Source organism: Arthrobotrys flagrans (genome assembly GCF_004000055.1).
Source record: "Arthrobotrys flagrans strain CBS H-5679 chromosome Unknown unitig_8, whole genome shotgun sequence".
Classification (NCBI taxonomy): domain Eukaryota; kingdom Fungi; phylum Ascomycota; class Orbiliomycetes; order Orbiliales; family Orbiliaceae; genus Arthrobotrys; species Arthrobotrys flagrans.
Window position 1 is genome coordinate 418,504 of NW_027137553.1, and position 26,336 is coordinate 444,839.

The 26,336-nt window shown below is 46.4% G+C and overlaps 7 protein-coding genes across 7 annotated transcripts; 3 read left to right on the forward strand and 4 right to left on the reverse strand.

Moving 5' to 3' along the window:
• Positions 1–200: 200 nt before the first annotated feature.
• On the forward strand, positions 201–1,813 carry DFL_006630 (uncharacterized protein; the record flags this gene model as incomplete). Its single annotated transcript, XM_067636090.1, has 2 exons — positions 201–1,047; positions 1,125–1,813. The coding sequence occupies 2 exons, from the start codon at positions 201–203 to the stop codon at positions 1,811–1,813; spliced, it is 1,536 nt and encodes a 511-aa protein (XP_067487741.1).
• A 487-nt stretch (positions 1,814–2,300) lies between these two features.
• On the reverse strand, positions 2,301–4,755 carry DFL_006631 (uncharacterized protein; the record flags this gene model as incomplete). The annotated part of the gene is made up of 4 exons (XM_067636091.1): positions 2,301–3,426; positions 3,485–4,426; positions 4,488–4,572; positions 4,749–4,755. The coding sequence occupies 4 exons, from the start codon at positions 4,753–4,755 to the stop codon at positions 2,301–2,303; spliced, it is 2,160 nt and encodes a 719-aa protein (XP_067487742.1).
• A 1,553-nt stretch (positions 4,756–6,308) lies between these two features.
• DFL_006632 (uncharacterized protein) lies at positions 6,309–13,598 on the reverse strand (the record flags this gene model as incomplete). Its single annotated transcript, XM_067636092.1, has 5 exons — positions 6,309–8,024; positions 8,085–8,231; positions 8,298–12,881; positions 12,934–13,068; positions 13,125–13,598. 5 exons carry the CDS (start codon positions 13,596–13,598, stop codon positions 6,309–6,311), a joined length of 7,056 nt encoding a protein of 2,351 aa, XP_067487743.1.
• A 638-nt stretch (positions 13,599–14,236) lies between these two features.
• On the reverse strand, positions 14,237–16,821 carry DFL_006633 (uncharacterized protein; the record flags this gene model as incomplete). Its single annotated transcript, XM_067636093.1, has 5 exons — positions 14,237–14,757; positions 15,329–15,835; positions 15,894–16,037; positions 16,098–16,635; positions 16,702–16,821. The coding sequence occupies 5 exons, from the start codon at positions 16,819–16,821 to the stop codon at positions 14,237–14,239; spliced, it is 1,830 nt and encodes a 609-aa protein (XP_067487744.1).
• Positions 16,822–19,830: 3,009 nt separating this feature from the next.
• Positions 19,831–21,835, forward strand: DFL_006634 (uncharacterized protein; the record flags this gene model as incomplete). The annotated part of the gene is made up of 5 exons (XM_067636094.1): positions 19,831–19,841; positions 19,930–19,956; positions 20,129–20,443; positions 20,513–20,704; positions 20,773–21,835. 5 exons carry the CDS (start codon positions 19,831–19,833, stop codon positions 21,833–21,835), a joined length of 1,608 nt encoding a protein of 535 aa, XP_067487745.1.
• Positions 21,836–22,566: 731 nt separating this feature from the next.
• Positions 22,567–23,569, forward strand: DFL_006635 (uncharacterized protein; the record flags this gene model as incomplete). Its single annotated transcript, XM_067636095.1, has 2 exons — positions 22,567–22,860; positions 22,967–23,569. The coding sequence occupies 2 exons, from the start codon at positions 22,567–22,569 to the stop codon at positions 23,567–23,569; spliced, it is 897 nt and encodes a 298-aa protein (XP_067487746.1).
• Positions 23,570–23,576: 7 nt separating this feature from the next.
• On the reverse strand, positions 23,577–24,443 carry DFL_006636 (uncharacterized protein; the record flags this gene model as incomplete). Its single annotated transcript, XM_067636096.1, has 1 exon — positions 23,577–24,443. One exon carries the CDS (start codon positions 24,441–24,443, stop codon positions 23,577–23,579), a length of 867 nt encoding a protein of 288 aa, XP_067487747.1.
• Positions 24,444–26,336: the final 1,893 nt, after the last annotated feature.

Below are 26,336 nucleotides of genomic sequence, written 5' to 3' on the forward strand. Positions count from 1 at the left end.
GATAACCAGAAATCCAAGCGTCGTTGAACCTTGCGCGCAATTAATATATTTCTATAAAAGCCCGAGTTAATCACCAGCCATAGGCCGTAGCTTTTCCCCTTCCAGTTGCACAGCCCGTATGCTCGCAATATTAATACCCTTTTAGTTCCCGAGATAACCGTATGCTAATCTACCATCGATCGACTTAATATCTCGCAACAATGCGGGCGACATTGGAATCCCTCCCCGTCGACGTAAAACTCTTGATCCTTTTAAACATTCCAGACTATCTATCCCTCCAAGCTCTAACCTCAGTCTCCCATGGCTTCGCAACAACCTACAACCACTACGAATCCCTGGTCTCCACAGAACCCCTCTACGCCGACGCACTAATCTACGAAAAGGAATCCTTCTTCCTCGCTTGTTATTCCGACATTCTAAGCGGTCCAACAGCTACCAACCTCATAAAATGGCAAAAATTTCGAAAAATCGTCAGTTCGTACGTTGACGCCGAAAAATCGTTATGGCGGGCAGATTACGAATCGAGAACCTATCGACAAGAATTTATTGATCGAGGAGAGGAAACGAAGAAACGATTGGTGGATAATCATCGAGCTATATTACAGCATTGCGAGCATTTTATGAAGACGGAGAGGTATCCAAGGTTATTCAGAGATAGAGATGCAAGCGGAAATCGCAAATACGACAGGTGTAAGGGAGAAAGGTCAGTTACATTGGAAGAAAGGAGCCGTATTGTGCGCGCATTCTACAGGCTTTGGATATTGGTCGTAATATACACCTCTGAAACGGATGGAGGGTTTGGCGATACGCCATGGTATACCTACGACGATAGTCTACATGCGCTATTAGCGCATTGGGGGTTTTGGAGGGTAAAGCATATACAGATAGTGGCTATGCATCTACGAGAGCAGATGAGACCTATCTTTAAACATTTTCAACCAAATAACAAAGAGCTACTCGAACAATTCTCGAGTAACTATCTTTGGGAGGGGCGGCCCTATCCAGACGGGAGACCATATGGCAATAACGAGCTTCGCAAGGCCAAATGTAAGTTAATACCAAGCCCTAAGAAGATTCTATATCACGAAGAGACCCACATTAACTAACCATTCTATAAAACCCAGACTTCTACCAAAAATTCCACTTCTCCGCCTTCCTCCTCACCTCATTCCCCCACTCCTCCCTCCCCTTCCTCCAATCCCCCACCCCAGATCTAAACACCCTAACCCCCATATTCACCCCCCTCTCAACCCTCGTCCGCACCGCCACAGACTCAGTAATCCACGGAAACACCACCGAAAACACCAACCGTCTCTACAACTGCCTCTTCTTCCCCGACCGCATCTTCGACGAATTCCGTCTAACAGCAATAAACACCCTCTCAGACATTTCGAAAATAAAAAGAGAGGATACATATCTAGTTTCGAACTCATTCTCAGACCCCAGAACACCGAGTTCTAGAAAACGTCTTTGTAGACCACAAAGAAATGGGGCTTATCATAAGTATTATATAAAACGGGGGCCTGAGGCGGCGTTGATTGCATGGCAAGGGTTGGAATTGAGTAATCCGAACTCTGAGGATTCGGATTATTATGCGGCGATATGGGATGACTTGAGGTTAAAGGAATGGGGATATCAATTTCCGGTTTTAGAAAGACGAGTTTGGGATATAAGACGCATGACTGATAGGATGGTACAGAAGTTCGATGCGATGATAACGATGGATGAAAGCATACCACGGTCTCCGCCACCGGGGAAAGAGACGTTTAATGTAGTTCAAGTGCGACAGCGTTGGAGGATGATTACGCAGTAATTTTTAATAGATAGATGTATTGAGGACCTGGCCTCGGTTGGAGACCAAGCCAACTTACGAAAGAATATAGACCATCATCAGAGTCACTGAAAAGAAACGGGGGAGAGAGAACATTCTAATTGAATAGTAGTGTGAGCCGGAGCACTGTTAAGCGATACCATCTCCATTTAATTGGATTTTGGGAGTCGCTAGGCTAAAAGTGTATCAAAAAGAAATGGCCTTCCTGAGGATCCGCGTGAGGACCTAGCTAAGCCGCTGGCTCGACTTGGACTTGTATAATTTCTTCACCTTCAGTAATGCATAAGCTCCCGCAGAGCAGAGCAGAAGAGAAAAAATGAAACAGATATGAAAGACAAAAAAAAAAGGACCCGCTAAGTATACCCGTTATTTTGTAATGTTCATAATATGCCTCCTCGCAATCGCTAGATTCGAAAAAGCACGTATTTAATAACAGCCCATCGGAGGCTCCAATTCCAATTCAGGAGCACTAAGTCCCATTGACCGCGCCTCCAAGGGTGCTCGTAAGTCCTTCCATCCTCCTCCCGACAAGATCTTCGTCACTAGCCAAGCTCCTCTGACTCTTGCTCCGATGGTCCTCGCTGATCATCCTTCTTAGAGCTACGACGTTACTGCCATTAGTAGGGTCTATGCGGTATGCACCGTTTCCGTTGGTATACCCCATACCCCCATTCCTCAAGGTGGCATCCGAAGCAGCTCCCTTCTCCGCCTTCGCTTTCTTCTCTTTCTTCAGCAACGACGCCATTCCAATCTCCAATGGCCTCTCATCCTCACTCATACTTCCTGTCCTACTCTTCGATTCCCCAAAATCAATGCTTCCCGGAAAGCCCTCTCCTGGAACCGCTAACCCGCCATCATCGATCTCTTCATTCTCCAAAAGATCAGTAATCCACTTGGCACATTTATCAATCTGTGCCCAGGCGGGTGGGAAGATAGAACACATTTGTAAGAACCCATGTGAAATCCCTGGAATCAACGATACTTCAAGGTGCTTCTTCTCATCGAAAGATCCCCTCTCTAATCCTAACTCCTTACGTCGCTTCCACAAGTCAAACTTCGCACGTCGCAATCTCCCAGCAAAGATAACTGTATCATCGACTAAAGGATCACGCTCGCCTGTCAAAAAGTAGCACTTGGGGAACATCTCAAGCAAGGAGACTGGTGCAACAACAGGCGAAAGCAAGAAATCGGTCGTAAAGTCGGGCCGATTATCGGGCCCAACATATAGGATAACCATCGCTCGCATCATCTCAGGTGTCAGAATACGGTCATTAAAGTAGCTGATCCGGCTGGTGGTCGCTAGGCGTGTCTGAACGACTTTACGTCCCGTAGATTCGGCGGCTGGGCCGGTCACGGCCGATTTGGCCTCCTCAGAGGGACTAGCGGCTACATTGGGTGGGTTCGAAGTAGGCTTAATAGTAGCAGTGGACTTGGAAATGGAGTTCGCATTCTCAGAATCAGAGTCCTCCGTGATAATACCATGGATACCGGATGTCTGTTCGAAATACTCCGACTTGCGACGAATATAAGACCGATTGGTCTTGCGAGTTTGGCGGTCACGAATAAGTGACATTTGCTCCTCAGACATCCAAGATCTAACCGCCGTTCTCAAGTTAATCATTGCTTTTTCTAAATATTGGGAGATTAACTTACCCGATATTCATATCCAAACTTGGATATATGAGCACCAACCCATCAGGCAAAGGAAGGCTCTTAAACTCCTGTTGCCTATACCTCGCATTCGTGCCCACCGTATTCAAAATCATCAGAGTAACTCCGACCGTGAAGTTGCCACCAGCCGAATCCCCTACAAGCACAACCCTCGGCTTCTTCTCTCCGCTCAACCCAACACACTTGCCATTGGTATAAACGATCGAATGATAGACATCGTAGCACTCGTTAAGCGCGTACGGATACGGATACTCTGGCGCTTTCTTGTAGTCGACGGAGATGATGGGATATGGCAGCTTCCTAGCCCATGCACAGAGCTTATCGTCATGGCAGCGGGGAGACATAGCCACAAACCCACCACCAGGGAAGTCAAGCACAACTTTGGAGCAACGGTAGAGATCTGCACGGGAACCGTTAAAGTAGAGCACAGCATTAATGGGCTCTTTGTTCGGAGACTCTTTCGGTCGGGCAATTTTGATATGGCGAGGGGTGACACCGAGAGGCGGGGAGACTAGCTTCTGGGCTGCCATGAGATACGGATTGCGCATTTTGTTCCAGCTGACTCGCAAATGCTCAGTCGTGATGGTAGCACGACAATTTCGCTGCTTTTCGTCAGCCAGACGGGTGGCAAAGAGATAAAAGATCGAGAAGAGAGGTCCACAAAGATCTCTAAGCCATTTCCACCTAATCGGCATTGCTGTCCAAAAACCGGCATCCAGTGCAGTCGTGACCCAGGTGGCACGGAAGTATGCCCTCGTGTAGAGATTTGCAAGTGGCTCTGGGGACTCGAGGCCCATGATCTTGCTGAAGTTCTGAGAAACATAGAGACACAACATCGTGCTGACTACAGTCTGCCACGGAGTAAGGCGAATTGACAGAGCCCTGAAGTATTTACGCAGAAATGGTGGGCCATGCTTATTGCCTCTGAGTAGATAAAATTAGTATTTGATCAAGCATGACGGTTCACAGAAAGGTAGAGACTTACGCTCCTAGGATGCCCGTCCAGAAGACAACCACGCAGAACACCTCGAACTTCCTGTATTTGTTGGACGGCCGTCCAAGAACATGGTCTACAATTGAAGGCACGTTAGCTGCTGCACAGATACACGTAGGTAACATGAGGAAGCTAGAGATAGTCGGCCTGGTGTTCCCGAAGGTAAAGGCGATGTCGATGTCGATATCGACGTCGGTGTTGATGGAAGGAGGCAGCAGGAGTGAAAGAGTGAAAGAAGGCAACAGAACATACCAATCATCCTGAATCACAACCGTCTCCCAGATATAGGTCTGATGTTGACGGAGGACGTATAACCAAATTAGGAAACGACTCGGATCCTAGGCTGGACGTTGTGCCGAGAATGTCGAGTAGCTTGAGATCCGTGTAACCAGCTAAGGACCGCAATAAGTTCAACACGAAATATATGAACCTTGAATTATACAAAAATGTTGAAAGGAGGGAACGAATAAATATCGGATGAAGCGGTTGAGAAGGAAGTTGATGAGAATAGCGCCGAGAGAGAAAAAAGAGACGGAGACGTGAGTCGATATGTAATATAGAGGGGTAATGGAGAGAATATCGTAGTCGTGGTAGTACTAGTAAGCAATGCTAACGAAAAACGCCTGCACAATGCAACCACATCTAAGCACACATAAAAGCTTAAGTTAAGCAGAAGCGCATTAAAATCGGGGATAGAAAGGGGGTATATAGACGTTAGGAGAATCGTTAGAGAGAAGAAATAAATAAAGAAAAATGATGTGGTGAAGAGAAATAGAGAGGATGAAGAAGGGAGGGGATGGAGATGTTAAGGAGATGGTGATAAATGAAGGAATAGTTAGAAGTGAACAGCGCGATGAGCTGGTGGAATCAAAACACTCTGGTATACTATGGCATTATGTGTTTCAGTGTCGATCATGAGGCACTCAACCTCACGCCTCGATTCATGACATCTATACATCCGGAAGAACTCCGACAGCCCTAGAGAATGACCAAGGATTAATAACAGAATCGATATCTTTTGGATCACGAGCTGGTATCTGTGTCCAGGGTCTTTCAATTCTGCGCGATTTCGTCTGTTCTTTTTGGAGCTCTGCTGGTTGCAGCAGCCCTGTCTTTCGCGCCTGGAGTTACCTCATAACAAAGCATGTGAATGCGCCTCCACACTAGAAAATTGAACGTGGGGATATCGATCGAGGACAATGACATGTGAAATCCTGCAAGCTAGTTCAATTGTGGAGCCTCCCAGCCCCGAATCATGCATCATCTCATTGGCTCCGGATTGAATCCGGTTAGCTTCGGCGAACTACCCCGGACTATTTTTTACAACCCAACCATTGGTTCCGGTTGCAGGCATGGGTCAAAATACGACACAACGCGGAAACCGTGTTAAAAGTGGCCATGTTATATCCATGTACGATTCAAGCTATGCCGGATACTTGGTGCTGTCAACTGATTCCGGTTATATTCCGGCAGGTTGGAGCAGTTGCTCTGTAGCCGTTATGTCGATATATCGATGAGATTTTGCAAAGTAGGTATTTATAAGCTAGTCTTAGTGCCACAAGTTCTATAAACATTAATATTTAGGATATCGAGTTTAAATCTCCTAAAAACTCAGTAGCTATGGAAGGAAGTGGTCTCGGGGTGCTCGAGTGGGCCAGCCCCATCTTGTTTCTAAAATTTGGTAAAGTACCAAACGGCGAGAGTCTTGAGGACTAGGTCTGGGTAGGAGACAAAGTTTTTAGGCAAAAAGGCCTCCCCATAATAAAATACATCATATATACTGAAGTACCTAGGTATATAGAGCGATACAGGCTAATCATCCATATCAAAGCATTCAACTTCCACCTCAAACCCCCCTTCCCTTTCCTCAATTCCTAGAAGTACATCGGCCCATTTACAAATGGGCCTCCGAGCCTCCACCACATTTCCTTCAACTTCCCTAACAATCCCTTCACAAACACCCACACCAACCGACTCCATAACCTTCTCAATCCTCTCCACCAACTTTCTCTTCCATTCCACCAGTCCTAGTCCAGGAATAAGATGATCCCACTCAACCTTCTTCCTCACAGCAGCCCTCTTAACAAACAACTCCCTTCCTTCCACCCTCCATTTCTCCATCTCGACACCGTATTCAGTATCAAACCTCCTTCTTTCCGCTTGAAACGGCAGATCCGGTTCAAACATCACCAGATCCAACTGTTCAGGCATTGCTCGCCCCATCAAGCAGGCTTTAATCCTCGATAGTCCCCTCACCGCAATTTGCAGCAGGTCCTGCGGTAGCTCTTCAGAGACATGGTTAACCCTCAGATGTAGCAGATTAACCATATAATCGCAAGCTCCAACTATCCTCGCAAGAATATCGACCACATGCAGCGCTAGAGGCTCATTCAACACCTTCTCGCTCAAACTGACAGCTGCCTCGATCGCCACTCTTACTGGCTCCAAAATCGCCACTAGTAGTCCGGAGATCCGCCCATCAACCTCTCTCGTGTCTTCCACACCATCGAATTCCAACACCAACCTCTTAGCAACTTGCTCCAGAACTCCCAAGACCGGTATCGCAACGACGAGATTCCCAATCCCTTCCATGCACCTTCTAACATAAGCCCCAAAAATAGCTATAACACAAAATTCTCTTGACGTTCGGCCTCCTCCACCCTGTTCAACCATATACCTCTCTCCGATATCAAACACTCCTAGAATCTGCTCTACGAAGTACTCCTGCTGTTTGTCAACTGCTACCCTCCCCACGGTATTATTCCAAAATTGGACGAGCTGAACAAACCACCCCCTTCGCTCCATATGCAAAGGTAAGAAGTACCCCTTCAACTTGGATGTAACATATGTCGGATCATTCTTCGGCAACGGGAAAATCACCGAATTAACGAAGAACTTGTCGATAGCGCAGATGTCAGTCGTGTATTGCTGTAGATACTCTACAACCTGCTGACAAAAGGTAACATAGTCGCTGGTCGCCGTGTCATCTAGTTTTCGCTGCAGGGTGGTAATGTTAGGAATTTTGTGGGTGGCATGCATCGGCGCGTGGATTGCCATGTAATTGTCCCTCATAGCCTTCATAAGCCCCTGTAGTATCGAAACGTACTCCGCTTTTACCATCCTCGCTTTGGTCTGATCCCTTGCATCAGACACCCTCACCATCTCCCGCTGCATATTATCCATCAACATCCCTAACAAAGATAAACGCCTCTTCTTGAACTTGTCCGCTGGGATGTGATACTGCTCGGTTTCTCGATCGACCTCAAACGGCATATTCGAAAATAAACCGTTCCCAAGGTCGTGATTGAACAAGACTGCCGTGAGCTCATGTTGGAATTTTAATAGTGAATCGCGTTCCACAAGAGATTGAGCCCATAACTCGAGTATTTGTGTCTTGTGTGTATCATAGACACCCGGATCGATCCTTATGATGTTTGTCACGTAGACGACCGAGTATACCTTCTTTGTGTCCGTGTCAATCATAGAGAACCACGATTTTTGATAGCGGTTGAAATAGTCATCCCACGTCTGTAACCCAGTTATCATTAGTGTACCATATGAGATCAACAGGTTGGAGACGATACAAACCTTGAGACCGCATTCCACCAAAAAAGACCCCAGTTCAACCCAAGTTTGAATGCAAGGTCCAAGAATGTTGTCCAGGTTTTTCCCTCGGCCCGCAAAATAGGTGTTGAGGAGTCTGAACATCGGATCATACATTTCATCTAGCAGTTTCTAAAGTCACATAATTTGTTAGAATAACTACAAGATCCCGTAGGTTAAAAAGCCATCAAAACTCACCTTCGCAGCTTTCTTCCTAACCCCCTCACTCTCAATAGCATCAAACCCAGCCCAACTCTCCTGGCTATCGTCCTTTGCGGACGAAAACCCAAAATTTCGGCACACTTTAATGTGAAAAGAGAGAATTTGAACCGCATTAGACAACAAGCCCTGCGGCAAACCACCTGCCATCGCATAGATAGTCTTCAAAGAATCTGCTCCTAGCACAAACTCTGCAGAATAAAAGTCGCAAATGTCTTTTTTGAATATCATCTTCAACAAATCCATTGCGCTAGATAGCACGCTCTCGACATTTTGTTTATTGTCTAGAGCATCTCTTTCGAGTTTCGATATCAGGTTTGGATCGAACAATTTCTTCCTTTCTTCTTCAAGCCTAGAGTCGTTCTCCCTGTGCAGCCGGACTGTGGTTTGGATAATCCCAGCATGCCACTTCATCAACTCTTTCAGGATGTCTTCTCTCTTACCGTCCGCCAGTTCGCAAACCAAAATATTCGCCCACGCTCGTAAGTTGAGGGCGCAGACCTTTGAGTGAGATTTCTCGGGATCAACAAGTCGCCTCACGATTCCAACAATCCTTTTTTTGGTGTCAGGACTCGCACCGTAATATAAAGCGGTAAGTAAGTAATGATGATTGGCCAGCAGATCCACATCTGCCCAGTTGTCGTTATCTTCCTTCAGAAACACCCTTCCGTGGTTTGGTATAATCCGGATCACAAGGTCACTGAGGCCCTTCGCTTTTTGTAACTGCATCCGCTTGGTTCCTAGGGCTACGATTTTCAGAAATATAGAAAAACACATCTCAAACGGCGTAAACGAGAAAGATGGTTCATCTAAATGCTCCAGAAAGCTGGGATCATTAGGGTTGTTCTCATCCGTCAAATTCTGCAATCTTTTCCCAAAGGAGTCATACAGCGGTATGATAATAGCATCCGGTCGCCCCCACTTCCAGTCCCTAAGCAAGATTAAACATCTAGCGAAAAGGGCTTTGATATAATTCTTGGCTTTGATCCGGCGTTCCAAGCCCGAGGAGTTATAAATTGTCAAGGATTGAACCATCAACTCTTTGATGAACCCCCAATCGTCCGGTCTGGTATCATCGCCGCCCAGGGCTGTTATTTTGCCCTTAGCATCAGTTGCTGACAGAGTAAGCAGGCGGAAAATTTCCCTCCACAGGGAGTCAAGAACTTCGATATCCCTCAAAGTACCGACGGCATTCGGGCATATAGACGCGTTAACATGCTCCCAGAATGAAGGTTTGCGTAGGGGCATCTCAATTTTCGTTGAGAGAGAGATTTGGTATGCAATGATCCAGGACTCCAGGCAAATCGCTTCTTCGTTCAGCTTGTTTGCGGTGCAAATATGTTGAAAGGATGATAAGAGTCCTTCTTGCAGCTTGAGCGTTCCGTAAGAACCCAGAACAGATATCAAGCATTCTGAGACTTCATTACAGAAATCCTGCAATTTCAGTTTATCGCAAGCCGCATCGTCTGTATCCACGAGGCAGGAGATTTGGTAAGTCCAAATAGAAGTATAAGCATACATTTGCATCTGGAATATTGCTGAGAGACCCCCAGCTGAAACGGCTCTGAGCGACCCAACTTTTGAGACAAAATCCGAAAAGATATCAAGAAACCGCGCAGCGAATATCCCGATGTCAATAAAATCCGAAAAGAAAATACCCGTAGATAAGTAATCGACCACGTATCTAAAGAACTTTCTCATTCCTAAAACCGTCGCAATGACCTCCGACCCAAGGGAATCATTTAGGCTGAGAAGTTGCTCCGCTGTACCAAGGACAGAGGAAAGACCAGTCTCTAGTTGCTCGGCGACAACTTCTTCGTAAACCCCCCATTCAAACAATTGCCCAAGGACTTCGGCATTGCGAACCTTAACTCCAGACCTGTAGGTCCTCCCACTGTTGGTTTGCAGCGCTCTAGCTAGTGCCCCGCTACCTAGGAAGGTTGACTCGTGGAATAGAGTCTTTTCATATTCTGGGGGTTTGATGTCGAAATTGATAGAGTAGGTAGTTCCAATCGATTTCATTTTTTCAAACGAGAGTGTTTTCCCGTCACTAGCATCAACTTCCATCGACTCAGGCAGTTCGCGTAGCTGCCTCTCGGGTGGCTGAAACGCAGTTGGCAGCAGATTTCTGTCTATTCTTTTCGGCGCATTAACTTTCTTTAGCTGCCTACGGCGCTGTTGTGGTAACACCGGGTTTCCATTCTTCAACCGTTTAAGATCACCGTTAACAACGTATCCATCATTTCGTAGAGCTAGATTCGCCGAAAATGAGCGCGGTTGAGGAATATGAGGCATCCGCTTACGCGGTTGCGGGATTGGGGAATTCGATCCTCGAACATCGTCACCCTCGATGGGATACTCAATTGTTGACTTAGAAGTCAGATTCTGAAGAATATCATCTAGGCGTCTCCGACGTTTATGCATTGGTGGTGGAAGTAATGCAATCGGCTTTACCATGACGTGGGATTTGAGCCTTGGTTTTTGATTTAGTCGCGGCGCCGATTCCTGTTCAAGACGATACGATACAAGTTTGGTCTGTAAATACGCGGGTTTACGCTCGTGGGTCGATGGAAGGGTGCTAAAGCTTGATTGAGCTTGGTGGGACCTGACGCTCGGTAATGCAGTTTTCCATGTGTGGGAAGATGAAGGAAGAGAAGTATCATTTTTAGCTTTTGTCTTCTTCCACCGCATCAGCGTATCCTCCCCATCAGTTTCGTCCTCAAAGAAGCAGTCGATCTGAACTACTTTTCGATCTGGCAGATGACGCCCTAGATTTCTTCGCTTCTTCGCAAGTCTTTCTGCGACACGCATGAATTGTGGAGGGTTTGCGCTTTTGGTTTTCCTATAGAGCTTGCATGCATCGACGACACTGAGAGCGACGGATTTCTGTCGAGGCTTTGAAGGGGCGGGTGGATTTCTGCGTATCCCACCATTGAAGGAGGGATTAAATGATCCTTTTGACAGTTTAGGTTGTCGTAAGTTTCGCGACTTGGAGGGGTTTTTCTTATTCCCAGTCCCAGAATTCGGTACTCGAGATCGATTAAGCATTCTGTCGAAACCATTGTCCTCGAAGGCATGTGACCTCTCAGAATAGGTGCTTGATCTCGACTGCGAAGCAAACGGTTGTGCAGATGAGGCGATGGGAGATTCTCTCGGATGCTGGTCCGCTATCTTAACTTCATTGTCGTCATCAGAATTTTCAGACGAACTTAAGTTCAATGGGTTAGCCATAGAACCAGGAGGCGGGCTGTTCCGAGTCCTAATTCTCATTTGCGCCATCCCTTTGACCATCGGTCGCGCCTCTGGCGAGTGGTGTGCATTTGCAGGCTTTTTGTTCTCTTGTCCTTTCGACTGATTAAATCGAATCCAGGACGCCGGCAAAACACCACGGACTTTCCGCTGGTACATTTGGATTTCATGCTCTCGGGCCCCAGGGTCATTCGGGGACTCCTCTTCATCTCCAGAGGGAGATGAACTTGAGACCGACAGCCTGCGCCGAGTTGGTGAACCGCCTCGAGGTGTCGTATCCCCTTCATCACTCTCATCAGAGTCAAGAATTATCTGCCTCCTTGATATTGATACAGGTGGCTTGTCAGCTATCGACTCAGAGTCTGAGCCCGAAGAGCTCAAATTAAATATATCAAATTTATCGCGAAGTTTCCTGGCCCCCGCAACCGGCGTTTTGGGAGGGCGGACAGAGGACACGGGATCTCGCTCCTGGGGCAAGCCTGTTTCTTCAGATACGATAGGTAGGTTGCCTCGCACTAAAGTTTCTTTCGCCGGCTCTATAACCCTCCTAGATTTCGCACTCAGACCTGAATGGTGACCTGTTTTCCGTCTTTTACCCCCCTTAGCTGTCCTTTTCTCGCCCGGACTGGAGGGTCTATCCTTAGAAGATCGTCTAAAGAGTTCGTCCAGCGCCAGGAGTTCCCCATCATCATCTCCGCCCCGCCAGCCTTCAGCATCCATAGAATCCCGGCCCCCAGATTGGAAACTCTGCGTTTGTTTCAAGGTCGCAGCATGAGTCTCCTCGTCATCACCTTCCGGTATAATCCATTCATCCTCTCGAGAATCCTTTTCGGTGACCTTCTTATTCGACGGCAGTATAGGATCGTTGTAGATATATCTAACGGGTTTCAAGCCTCTTGATTTCCAGTCGGAATTATATCGTTCTAATTCGAGTTGGTAAGGATTCATCTGGATAGGCTTCCTAGTCCGGAGATTACGTGCAACACCAGAGGTGAAGTCATCTGGCGGGATGATGGGCTCGTCGGAGTTTGTGGTAGTCGAGTCAAGATTGATCCGTGTAGCAGGATCTGTGAGACCGGTGTGAGAAAATGGTATCCGTACTTCAAGATTGGAGGATATAGACTTGGGTGTAGGTGGTGCAGGAGAATTTGCGTTTGATTCAATAAGGAGGTTTCGTGAAGGTAACGCTGGAGAGTTAATGGCCGACTCTGCAGGGAGTATCCGAGACGGTATGGGAGGAGAACTGGGAGGGATCACTGCCGGTATAATAGGCTGCACGACGGCATCTTCAATATCTGAATCGGGACCATGTTCCTAAACCACCATCAGCATATGCCACCAAAGTCATTAAACAGTAATCACATACATCAATCAGATCCACCTCTTCAATCCCATCCTCGTCAACTCGCTTTAGGATGTTATAAAGATTGGAAACCGGTGCATTAATCACAGATATATCGACTCGGCTCGGACTAGTTGCTCCAAGATTGATATCGAGGGTCTGCAACTCACATTAGTGTAAATTTAAACAAGGATACCATCTCTCTATCCACATACCGTATTTCCATCCTCTCTAGTTGAGAACAGATTCAAAATGGATCTACTCCCAGAGGATAGATACGACGACGGCACTTCTCCCATAACACCAATTCGGCTTGTCGGAGTGCTAGGAACATCTGTCTTATCGACCGTTCCAGCAGCCGGTTCCTCAATCCTCGCCTGCTTCTTCGGTCTCTGGCTCCCACCGACACTCAGCCGTTTCGCCCCTCTTCCTCCTTTAGGAGGCCTTCCCCTCCCTCTCCTTTGTCCTTCAGACGGCCCTTCATTCTCTATGCTGGATGGCGGTAAATCAAAAATGTTCAGCTCATCCCGCTTTTCTCCTTCTTTCGTCCCTTCATTCGTTATATCGCCCGAAAGTCGGGTACCTGCTTCTGCAGTCGCTTCGACTATTCTCAGCGGGGAAAGTAATATATCGCAATCGTCTTCACCTTCGCTGTCCGGGACATACCCCAGAGCTCTCCAATAGTTCATTTGCGCTTCATTTGGGTCGATATTGTGGTAGGTTCCTTGGTGTAGACGGGAAGGTCAAATGTTTGTTTGGGAATGGGAAGACGTGCATCGAGCAACAACAAATTCCACTTTACGCGAAATAGCATGGGCGAAAAGCGTGGCAGTACGCATGGGTCACGTGGTATGCCTCTCACCAACAAAACGCAAAGTTTTGTTAGAATTTGTTAACCAAACATAAGCCTTGGAGCATACATCTGGCGTCGAGACTAAGCATACATCCAGTTTACGAGATCTTTTCGTTAATATCAAATTTAAACGATAACAAGTTCTTTTGAAATTTTAATCGTTAATTGCATATCCTAATTATCGAGCTTAATTACTTGTTTCATGAGACAGGACAGACTTCTAGTGGTATAACTTCTGATATTGTATTACAAAAACTAAGACCTGAAAATGCTATATCCACCTATGTATGCATGCTGTGAATGCCGAAACCAATGCAATACTTAAACCAATATGATTTGATCATGAGCCAGCTCCAGCTATACACACGAGGGTTAAGAAGAGAAGAGAATATTTTGCTAACAGTGGAGGAAAGATGCTTCTGGAAGAAATTAAAACCCCGAGGAAAATGTCGAATGAGAGTCTGTTGCCGGGTGCTACTTAGGAGTAGGCTTTGGCTTCGACTTGCAAGGAGTTGGAGACTTCGTCTTCGTAGTAGTCTTCGGCTTGCAAGGAATTGGAGACTTCGTCTTCATAGTAGTCTTTGTGGTTGTCTTGCGAGTCGTTGAATTCGTCGGCTGACGAGTCGTTGTAGCCACTGTTTTGGTGGTAGTTAGACGAGTAGTAGTCTTCTTCGAGCTAGTGGTAGTCGTCTTTGAACTAGTCGTAGTCCTTATCGAAATAGTAGTCTTCTGCGAAGTGGTTGCCTTCTGCGACGTGGTGGTGGTCTTCTTCGTCGTAGATACGGACGGAAGGAAGGACAAGGAAGTAGTCATAGTCTCCGTTGAAGTAACAGTAGTCCTAGAGCTACTAGTAGTTGCCTGACTGGTAGAATTTGTAGTTGCTACCGTGGTAGTAGCAGTGGTAGTGGTGGTGGTAGTGGTGGTGGTAGTGGTGGTGGTAGTAGAGCTCGTCGTGGAAAAACTCGTAGAACTACCAGTAGGAGGGGTACAAAGATCTGAAGAACCTCAAAGAACAGAAAACAATTCCAGAGAACAGCCGATTAGCAATCCACCGCAAACAAAAATTCCCTTTCCACCCGCATGCGAAGAACTAGAGCTTGGTATATCTAAATATCATTAAAAACAGAACTATTACTTTTCCCCTTTATGCATTCCATTATCATCACATCGTGTATATTATGACACAGTCTCACGCAACATACTCATTACTGGTGTTCTACACCAGCATACAAGCAGTTGGAGGACAGTAGCCGTGATTACAAGCAAAGTCGCAAAGTCCCAAGTACCCATCTCCCAGCCCAGGCAATGGAACTCCGTTCTGACCAGTCTCTGGTGGTGGGGTATTTGGTGCTCCCCAGGAAGTGCATCGGCAGACTCCAGATGGGCAGTATCCGAAGTAGCACGAGAAATCACAGAGGCCCATGAAATTCCCATCGCCTTCGCCGTGGTTACAGACGCCGACCGGAGTGGGGGTTGGGCTTGCGGTGGTGCTTCGGGTGGTAGTAGCAGTGGAGAGGGTTGTGGTGGTTGTGGAGCGAGTAGTAGTAGTAGTAGTCGTGCACGTACCGGATGATGGTGAGAATTCGCCCACGTAAGCGTTGAAGTTGTAGCGGTCGCAAGTGGAGGCGACCTGGATACCACCGTTACCGGAGATAATGTCGCAGTTGTTACGGCGAAGCTTGAAGTGTTGAACACCGGTGGCCATGTCGACGGATGAGAGAACGATACCGGCGCCAACATTGATAGTTACCTCAGAATTGCCTCCGGATGTAACAATCAACTGAGCAGGCGATGTGAGCAATGTGGCGACAAAGATCTTGTCCTGAGCGAAGTCCCAGCCAGTAGGTTTGGCAAGGGGATCAGAGCAAGTGAGTCCCTTGGGGTGTGGGCGGTACCAGTAGACGAGCTTTTCCTCGGTGACAGTGGGGCTGTTAGCGCCAGCCTTGTAAGCAGTGATGAACGGCTTGCTCAAAGTACGCCAGGCATCGTGAGGGAATCCAGAAGCCCATTGACTAGAGCCATCATCACTGTGCCCAGAGTTGTATGGTCCAATGTAAGAAGATTCGCCAAAATCTACAAAACATCAGAGTTAGACAATTTTCTCCCAGAATATTTTTATAGACAAACCCACCGTTCCAAGTAACGATCTGGATGAGTGGTGGGGCAATGGACAAAATCTGGTTCCAACGAGTCACATAAAGGTCATCACTGGCAAATATCCAGTTCTTCTGCCAAGAGCTGAAGTCAAAGTGAGTAAAGAACCATGGAGAGACGGCTATAGATAGGCATTAGTTTGAAATACTTGAGTTCACAGATGAAATGATTGTGAACTTACGAGCCATGTAAACCTTTCCGGCCAAAGCAGACAGATAAGCAGTATCTGAAGCAGTAGTCATGGGGCCAGCGATAGGATTGTTGTTGCTGTTTGGCCAAGCGACCCAAGAGAAAGCACCATCGACAGCATCATTGTTCTGAACATTTGGTGGTTGCCAATTTGGAAGGATCTCCAAGGGTGTAGAAACTTGGCTTCGGACAGTATTCCAGTTGTTGCCAAAGTCGTCACCAATGAAAGTAGTAACAACAGCCTTGTCGTTATGCTTGAGGGCAGCTGGGTGAGCAGCATAAGTCTGCAAGATTCCGACGATTTCCGACACAGAGCTGCTGTCTGGCGCAAACCAAGCAAAGTCGAACGAGATATACAACTTGAAGTCCAGACTTTGGGCCTGGCTATAAGCAAGAGCCAACTGGGTGGGTGTGAAAGCATCAACGGCTACTCGAGCGATATTTAATGCAAAAGCATCGATTCCAATTGCTTTGGCGGCATTGATATCCTCTTGCCAATTGGCGGCGGTGTAGCTGCCAGAAATACCCAACTAAAAGCGAATTTTTATTAGAATATTCAAAGTTTTCGATACAGTTTTCGACGAATGGAACCATACCATGAAGTGGGCAGTGACAAGCTTCGAGCCTGACTGGCGTTCGATTAGCCCAGTGTTGGTTGGAAGGGAATGAGTGCCATAGGCACAGAGCAGCACGGCTGCAAGCCGTAGCAACTTCATATTGAATTCTCTTGACAATTCTAGAATGGAGACTGTCAATGAAGTTCGACTATGCCTCTCCTTAAGGATCAATTAGAGAATTGAGACCCTGCGTTGTCGATGTTGTAAAAAAAGGGTTGTCTAGAAATAGGGACATCGATGCCACTATATAGTCGACTCCTTTTTACCGCCTGGAGTAAGATATCCATACTTGGAAACTTCGCAATCATATTTATTCGAACAGTGACTGGGCTCTGCCTGTCAGAATGCAAATGAGTTGCTAGGTTCGTGACATGAGAATTCCCCTGTCCCGCGCCAATGCTACACACCTGTTTATTCGGCTGCAGTTACTTTGCGGCCTGGGTTTCATCATTAGGGCTACGTCAGCCCGCTAGCTCGGTCCAGCCTAAGGTTTTGTAATAATAGAAATTCTGCAGAGAGGCTCTGCCTAGATGCGGGTCACCTTATATTAACCAATCGAGGCTTTTCCCGTTGGAGTTCCACCGACATATCGGTCGGGAAATCGTCGATGGTACAGGTTCGGGCGGAGCCGTGATGCAAGAAACCTAGTTTGCGAGCTCATTCACCAGGACATGCATCGAGAAGATGTAGTTAAGCGGAAAGAGTACTAATTAACGGCATCTTCATGCATTGATCCTTTGTAATTATACTCGCGCTCTGCGACCTTCAATCTGAAAGGGGAATGCAGGGCGAATATATGGAGCCGAAGAGCTCATACCACTTCCCGCTGTATCCATAGTATCGATAGGCAAGATTGCGGAGATAGTGGGGCGAGCTTGAAATTTCTCCGTTCGCTCTTTATATAAGAGCTTCAATGTTATACATATAGAAATGTTCACTAATCACTCGCCCAGCTTGTAGTTTGGGGGCATTAGTATATATTCCATCGTCGCATGGGAATTTAGCATCGAAGTCTGGAATGGAAGTTTGACAATGCAAATTATTTTGTGCAGCCCCAGCCTCTTTAGATGTTGAGTAATCTTACACCAAGGGGAAAGATGACAGCATTAGATCCAACCCAGCGATGCAAATGCAAGCATCCATTGGGCAACGCGGGCTTGTGCAACGGGAAGCTGATGAAATTCTGCAAGGGGTATTTAAATTACTATTTCGGTAGTTCGGAGCTCGTCAGACAAGACAATCATCCACTTCAGAAGTCGGGATACGATTTGATATTTGCGATTAATAGAAGGTTCGAAGGCCAACTCCTTTGATTATTTCTCCAAATTGTCGTTAACTTTTTTTTTACGAGGTACATCGTAACTAACTATCTCGACATACGCCAGCAATTTCGAGGCTATTTATATCCTTTGTCCCTAATCCTCAACATCTTGACAAAGTGTAGAGAATCAATACATGGAAATCACCACGACGAAGTTATCTTCCGAGAGCGAAACTCATTGTACTAACTTCAGCTTATAGAAAGACGCTCAAAAATGTCCGGCTAAAACTATGAGTTTCCAGCGGAGGAACCTCATCAAATCGGTCGCTTGTGAGCACGAGCTTGAGCTTGCTCGCAAATTTAGCTAATGGCGGGTCAAAGACTCTTAGGGATGTATACCATTTATGCCCAAAAATAAGCTGTCAAGAATAATAAATAAAAAAGTGCTTCTAGATATTTTGAATAGGGATCCGACGATAATATAATCCGTCTAGCCGTACGCAGAATCCCCAATAGAATTTAGAAAGGTGGGGATTCTGTGAATACCTGAGGGCTCGACTATAATCGGGTGCTGGCTTCAATTTTTCCCGAGATTCCTGCGCATCCGTCATACCACGCATTAAATTCAACAAAGTTGAGCTATGTGACGTCGACGGGCGTAGCGTCTGGCTATGCAGACGGGTCTGCAGTTTCTAGCGCACGAAATGAAAATTCGAAATCAGTTTAAATCCTAGATGAGAGATCAATATTCTAATGCGTCCACGTATACGCGCGCATGCCGACTATACTCGGGCTTTGCATCATGCTGGAAAAATATATTAGCCGATTCGAATATTCGCCCAACAGAAGAGATACTAGGAGTCGTGTTAATAGTCGACTGGTCTGCATGGCCAATGCATCTGCCACGATGTTTCCTAACATGCATCCAATCCAAAGCAATTTTTTTCAAACAAACGCTCGTATTGCATCACAGAAACACCATGGAGATCACGACCTTGGTACTGGCGCCCAACAAAATGCACGCCAATTAAGCTAGCTCCTGCGCCTATTTTAGCATTTCAAGAACTTCTGGGTTGCACCGGCGCCCCAACGCTATGGCGCGCGGCCTCAGAACGACAATGGGAGTGCCGCAACGAAATGCAACAACAACACCATAGATAATCGAACCCCAAAAATTGAACCATCATAGGACCGAGGGATACATTTTGGAACAATCAAAATATCAGATAAGCAAGCCATGGCCTGAATTGAAAATGACATCAGGGCCACTGTCCCTCAGAGCGGGGCTGGATTCGCAACTGTCACCCAATGATGCATACCAGATCACATCGTGACAAAGGTTTCCCATGCTCAGATCAGCCAGGCTAACGTGGTTTAGGGATAGTAAAGAAACCTTTTCTAAAACGGGAATAGTGTGCATGCGAAACTTCGGGACTGGGAACAGCTCCGGTTCGACAACTTCCAAGGAAGCTTGAGGAAGCGCGATAGCCCCCAATGTTCCCGTAACTTTTCAACATTCACTGTTCTTTTGGGGAATTGTTCAATTGCAGAAGCTTAGCTGCTAGCCGTAGCTTCGAATTCCAGATAGAGGAAATAAGTAGATTTCCTTGATTTTTATTTTCATCCAACCTTCCGGTCTTCCCCGCCGTACACGTGTACAAACTGGTAATAAGCGGCTCGCCCCGCGTATCGCGGTGGAGCCTAATTACCCAGCGCGGCAGGATTGTCCGCAGGATGTAATTATTCTTGCTAATTCCCACACTATGCTTTAACCTCATACAATCTTGAATCAGCAGCGGGGTAACTGCTCGATAACCAGTATACCCCAGCTATAATGGCGAAATAAAATGCAAGCCACGTAAGTATTTCGAACCTTTCTCCACCCAAGGACCCTTAATCCAATAAGAAGGACCATGCTAATCATACAAGCTTGCGGATTCGGCCAGAGCCATAGCAGGCGTCAATTTCCAAAGGTACTTCTTAAGCGTAAGAAATCCCATAGATTCGTAAATGTAAACCATCCGCCCCAAAAGCCAAACTGTCGGATCCAGTCCATCCAAGACGTTTTGTAAACTCGTGTACTACCCCTCTCACTGAAATGCGGTCGCAATTTATTCTCCCAATCGGCGGGCCGATCGCGCCTAGTGTCGTATTGTACGGCAGCGTCCTTTGCGCCGTCGTCTATGTCGTCCGAAAGGCATTCTTTTCCGCGAAGAAATTACCGCTGCCGCCAGGTCCGAAGGGTGTGCCGATTCTTGGGAACGTAGCCGATCTTCCGCCCAAGGGACAACCAGAATGGGAACATTGGGCTAAGCATAAGGACATTTATGGTCCCATTAGCTCTGTGACTGTTTTTGGGCAGACAATTATTTTACTACACGACATAGATATGGCAATAGAGCTATTGGACAAGAGATCGGTGAAGTTTTCTTCGAGGCCGTCCATGGTATTTCCGAAAATGTAGGGTTCCCAGACCGTAACTTTACCTTGGCTTGAATACGTAGTTAACGTCCGTTATGCTCAACGTAGGTGTGGCTATGAGCACGAAATGGGCATATTAAGCTACGATAGATATCACCGCCAGACACGGAAGCTAGCCGCTGGCCAAATAGGATCAACGGCATCGATAAAGCAATTCCATGACCTAATCGAGCTTCAAACCCGACGCTTCGTTTTACAGACGTTGGAAAATCCAGATAATCTTCTAGAAAATCTGCAAATGTACGCTCCGAACCTTCTAGTTAACACTAGCACTTATCGTGGTATACACAAACTAACGTATCACGCAGCCAAGCGGCCTCTGTTATTCTAGAAATTTTATTTGGTTACAATGTCAATCCCAAAGACCGCGATCCCCTCGTTACCCTCGCCAACAAGTTCATGGCCGAATTCGGCGAGGCCATTGTCGCAGGTGCTTGGATCGTTGACATGATCCCATGGCTTCGATTCCTCCCAGACTGGATGCCCGGAGCCGGGTTCAAGAAAATCGCCCGCGAATACACCCAAACGTACCAAGACTGCATGAACATTCCATACGCCTTCACCGAAAACCACCGCAGATACAAAACATCCTATATCTCAAAACTTCTAGACACAAACCCCGACGAAGCAGAAGTCGAATTGATAAAAAATAGCGCTGCTTCGCTATATGGTGGCGGGGCAGATACGACAGTTGCATCAGTAGGGTTTTTTTTCCTTGCTATGACATTGTTCCCTGATATTCAGATCAGGGCAAGAGAAGAGATAGATCGTGTTACTGGAGGATTCGCTTCAAGGCTACCTAACTTGCAGGATCGTCCGAACCTACCATATGTTGAAGCTGTAGTAAAGGAAACAATGAGATGGATCCCCATTGCGCCGCTGTGTGTGCCTCACACGAGCGACGAAGAAGACGAATTCCGTGGATACAGAATCCCGAAGGGTACAATGGTGGTGCCATCTATTGCATGGTTCTCTCAAGATCCGAACACATATAGCGAACCACATCTGTTCAAACCCGAAAGATTCCTTGGGCCCAACCCAGAGAGAGATCCTTATACTTTCTGCTTCGGATTCGGCAGACGTGTATGCCCGGGACGCCGCCTAGCAGATGCAAGTGTATTTATTACTCTCGCCCAGTGTTTGGCAGTATTTGAGATCAAGAAGCCTGTTGATCCAAAGACCGGCATGCCAATTGAACGGGTGGTAGGCGCTACACCTGGATTAGTGACTCACCCGACCACTTATCACTTCAATATCACACCCAGAAGTGAGGGGCATGCAGCTTTGGTAAAGGCTGTTGAAACCGAACATCATTATGGGGACCTTGAAGATGCTTCGTTGCTTCGGGGGAACATTAAGGCCTATATGTAGGCCCAAAAATGCGCCTCCACTGAATGCATATACGGAATTAATTACCGTAGGGAGTTTGGTGCGTTTTTCAGAACTCTCTTGAGTCTCGAAGACGTCTTAAAGGCCCTTTAAAACGGCTTTATTGCGGTCGAGCCCGATTTAAGACCGACTTTTATCTGACAGCCGACCCAGAAGACGCACCCTTTCCCCTACGGTAATTCCCAATTCCACAATTGCAATCTGGTTTACGAGATATGACTCTTCTCACTTCCTGTTTTTGTCCCTTTTAGCTCTCTGTCCGATACCGATCGATTTTTGCCTGTCAGTTCTTATATATCCTTCTACATGCAATTAGCAAGCGTTCAAATGTTTTTTTGGTTTTTTTATTTCTTTAGTCAGTATACTGGTTCAGCATCTAAATGTCCCATACGAGGCCAATGAATGCAATTTCAGCTTATAGAAAAGTCTCTGAGGGACGATGGTGTAATTCTTTATTAAATATTTCCTGGCCTAATAGCTGGAATGTTACCATTTTAATATTTTCATGATCGATGGAAAAGATTTTAGTATACATACCTACTGCACATACACCAATTACCTGCTTCTGCCTGAAGTTTTAGTATTGTTAGCCGTGCAGGATGTTGATAAATTAGCAAATATTTTGCAGTATATCGACATCATGGCCCAGCCTGAACGACCTACTAAGCCCAGCCAACAAGCGAATACGCGCGACCACCAACTGAACCCTTCCAATGTCAACCACATCAAAGCTCCGCGACACCCTCGCCCGCGCGCCGCGCAATTCCGCCTACGCCCGTCATATCCAAAAATGTCTACAATATGTAGACTTCTACGGCGGGTCCGTGCCTACCGTCTCAAAGGGCAAAACCGAACGCGATCTGTTAGAACAAGAATTCGAGTTCCTCCGCGATGATGCGAACGATAGTGGTAACAACGACCCAGCGAAAGAAATAGCAAAAAAATATTACGAAACTTTATTCCGTGAATTCGCTTTAATCGACTTATCGAGATGGCGAGAAGGGCAGGTATGTACAAATGTATAATTCTTTTTTTTATTATAATATTATACACCGTGGCCATGCCGTACCACTGACTCGGAGCAATTTACTAAACAAAAATATAATAATTTAGGTTGCATTACGTTGGCGAACAAAGCAAGAAATCCTGCAAGGTCTAGGGCAATTCACATGCGCCTCGTTAACATGTCCTCGACATGCTGCAGCCCCAACCAAGGAATCCATAGACGAGTTTAGGCTCGATGATACAAGGGCCAACAACAAGAGCGAAGAGGGCGAAGATGTTGGGCTGGAAACCTTCGAAATGAATTTTGGATATGTGGAGAAAGGGGTGAAAAAGAATGCATTAGTTAAAGTCTGCGTGTGCGAAAAGTGCGCTGGGAAATTAAGGAGGGTAAAAGAAGGGCGAAAAGATGACAGGCGAGAGCGAAGGAGAAGCAGGGATCGGAGGGATTCTAGAGACAGGCGGCATCGACGGCATAGAGATGAAAGTGAAGAACATGCATCAAGGACAAGGCGCAGGAGAGACCTTGAAAAGGAAAAAATATCCGATCATGGTGGTGTCGAGGATTCCGGGGAAAGTGCTCGACGTCATAAGAGTGGGAGCCGTCACCATCGAAGTGACCGGCGCAGCCGCAAGGACGAGAGCGAACGACACCATCGATCTAATCATCAAAGGACCTCGCGATCTCGTTCTCCAAGCCATGGCCCCACTTGAATATATTTCATTTGTTACAGGCATTAGTTCCTTTTTCTCTCCCCCTCTTCTCTTTCATAGCCGTCTCCAAGAGTTCAAATTGTCGACAACATCCATCAAAGTCCAGCTCATACCACACCCTGGCGAACCAGTAACATGCCATTAACATCTCAAACGGCGGCGCTTCGGACTCTTCGCTCTGCAATGCCACAAACTTCATAATCCTCTTCAATACCCCTGCTGGTAAATCCATAATACCAACCCTCCCCTTCTTCGCCACCTCAATCAACATCCTCCCTCTCACAATCTCCAGTTGCTTCTCCCTCTTTTCTGGATTAATTGGCACCAATCTGTTCCCTACCCCTTCTTTCCACTCCGTCGCAACTGCCAATTTCCTATCATCACCACCAAAAGCCTCCACAACCTCAAATTTCACACTAATCAACCCACATTCTTTACACCCTCCCAATCCAAGATCACTAGTATGCCCACCACACCTACAAACCCTCTCAAACACCGTACTCCCTATCCTAATATCCTTACAAACCAACCAACAATGTTTACAAATAGTTTCATAAAACGCATACTCATAAACCGGTCTCGTACCATACACTGCCCCTCCTCTAATCGGTTCTATAGTCAACTCATAACCCGCAAGATCTTGTGCCCATATTGACCACGTTGTTGTCGAATACGGCGAATTAATTCGTAACAAAAACCGGAGCTCTCCCCATTGTTGCATATACTCTTCCAAAAATAATTTGGCGCCGGGGCTTCGACGGTTGCGTTTTGAGTCCGGGATTAAGAGGCCCCGGGGACAGCGGTGGTGGGTACACCATATTGTAGAGTATGTAAATGGTTCGGCAGAGCGGTGAGTGTTGTATCCGCCTTCCATTGAGAGAATTTTGTAAGTTGATGGAGTGTTTCCATGAGGATTTGTGGATAAGTACTCCGGGGAATACATAAAAGTGGCTCTAGGGATGTTATAGAGAGAACGTGGGAAGAATATACCGGTTGGCGTGTCTAAAAAGAGGGCTGAAGTACAATTTGGAGAGCAGAGCGGGTGATAACAGTATGGGCATTTAAAAGAACTAGTCCGAGAGAAGATGGAATTCCAAAAGCTTTTCTCTTCTGAAAGAGGGCCTAGGGCGGGAGGAAGGAAACGAAGATGAATACGAGAGAAACATTTTGCTTCAGATTTTGTATCCGAATCGAACTCATGGACCCTTGGGCATGGGCAAATGTGTCGAAGAGATTTTGTTGTCAGAGATAAGGATATTAGGTCTGAAAGCAGAAGATATCTCGTAATTAAGGGGAATATGTCGATTGGAAGGTTTGAGAGCGGTGAAGTCGAGATTCCAGTTTTCGAGGTGGGCCGAGAATCGGTACCCGTGGAAAAAGAATCATCCACGGACTTGGGCTCAAGCGATAGGGATTGTGGTTGTTTGGAAGTCTCAGCTTGCGGCTTTGAGAACTCTTTTCTGACCTTCTCTAACATTTCTTGCAAAACTGAAGGCCTAATCAAAACTCTCTAATATCGCGGTCTCGCGCTCAGACACGGCCAAATATGTGTTGATTGTGTGGTATATTAGACCCACTGGAGCGCAAGTGCTCAAGCCTCAAGTGTTCCACCTCGACTTGGAAACGAATCGGTGCTCCTAGGTTCGGTGTACAAAGAACCTGTGCTCTATATGCAAGGGTACGAACGAAAGAAACAAAAGGCCTTGAGTGTTTCTGTGCCCACAAAATGTTCCCGGTTCGGAGAATCTTGGTGTTGAAATGGGATGGTGAACTGCAGTTTGGTCTGCAGTCCGGATTAAACAGCGCTTGATACTAAAATGGCATACCCCAGCACGAATATCAATCCCCTTGGGAAATATATACAGCGTCGGGTTTGAATATTAGTACAACCTTGACACTGGAATATGGACATGTATATGTAGAAAATGTTATATGATATATATGAGTATAAATAACATACTTAGGCAAGCAATTGCCAAATATCAAATCGAAGTTTCTGCAGCATCTTGCGACCATGTCTGTATACGAGACAAGGCATCGTGTAATTCCTCATCATTCGTGGTATATTGGAGCCTCTTTCCCTACTTCCTCCTCTGTTGTGCTACTTGATATCTCGTCCAACAATGATATCCTTGTTGATCCAATAGTTCGGTAAAAAGAGTTAACCCATTCAGTAGGGGATACGGTGCATATGTATTTTGTTCTCGGACCTCAGAATCGCAAGTTCCATCGGCGTTTCCCCATGGATATTTTGCTATCCACGATCCCAAATACCACTATCTACGTCAATACTAGCAACGTCAAGAGTTTTGAATAGATTGAGTGCCTCACAACGTCCAGCCCATGCCAAAAAATGGAGAATGTTCCAGCCCTTAGAGTCTTTAAATGCGAAATCGAAATCCCTTGGTTCGCTCAAAAGCACAAATAGTGATTTGTGCGCGCAGTTGTCAATCGCCACCATGAGCACCGTAGTACCGTGGCAGCTGCAGGCGCTATTAACATCTGCCCCAGAACCCAAAAGAAATCTTGTTCTCGGGTAATCCACCGCCACATATGTGAGTGGACTAACCCCGTCTACCGATCCTAAAGTGACATTTGCACCAGTATTTATCAATCGCGAGGCAAGTTGAATGCTCTGATCCTCTACAGCTTCATCAATCCGAGGCATGGAAGGTCACCGAGCCCAAAAGTTATGTAGTAGAGCTGTTTGATTCCTCCCCGGTGAGAAAGAGATGATGTATGAAACTTCGCAGTATTGCAGGCAAAT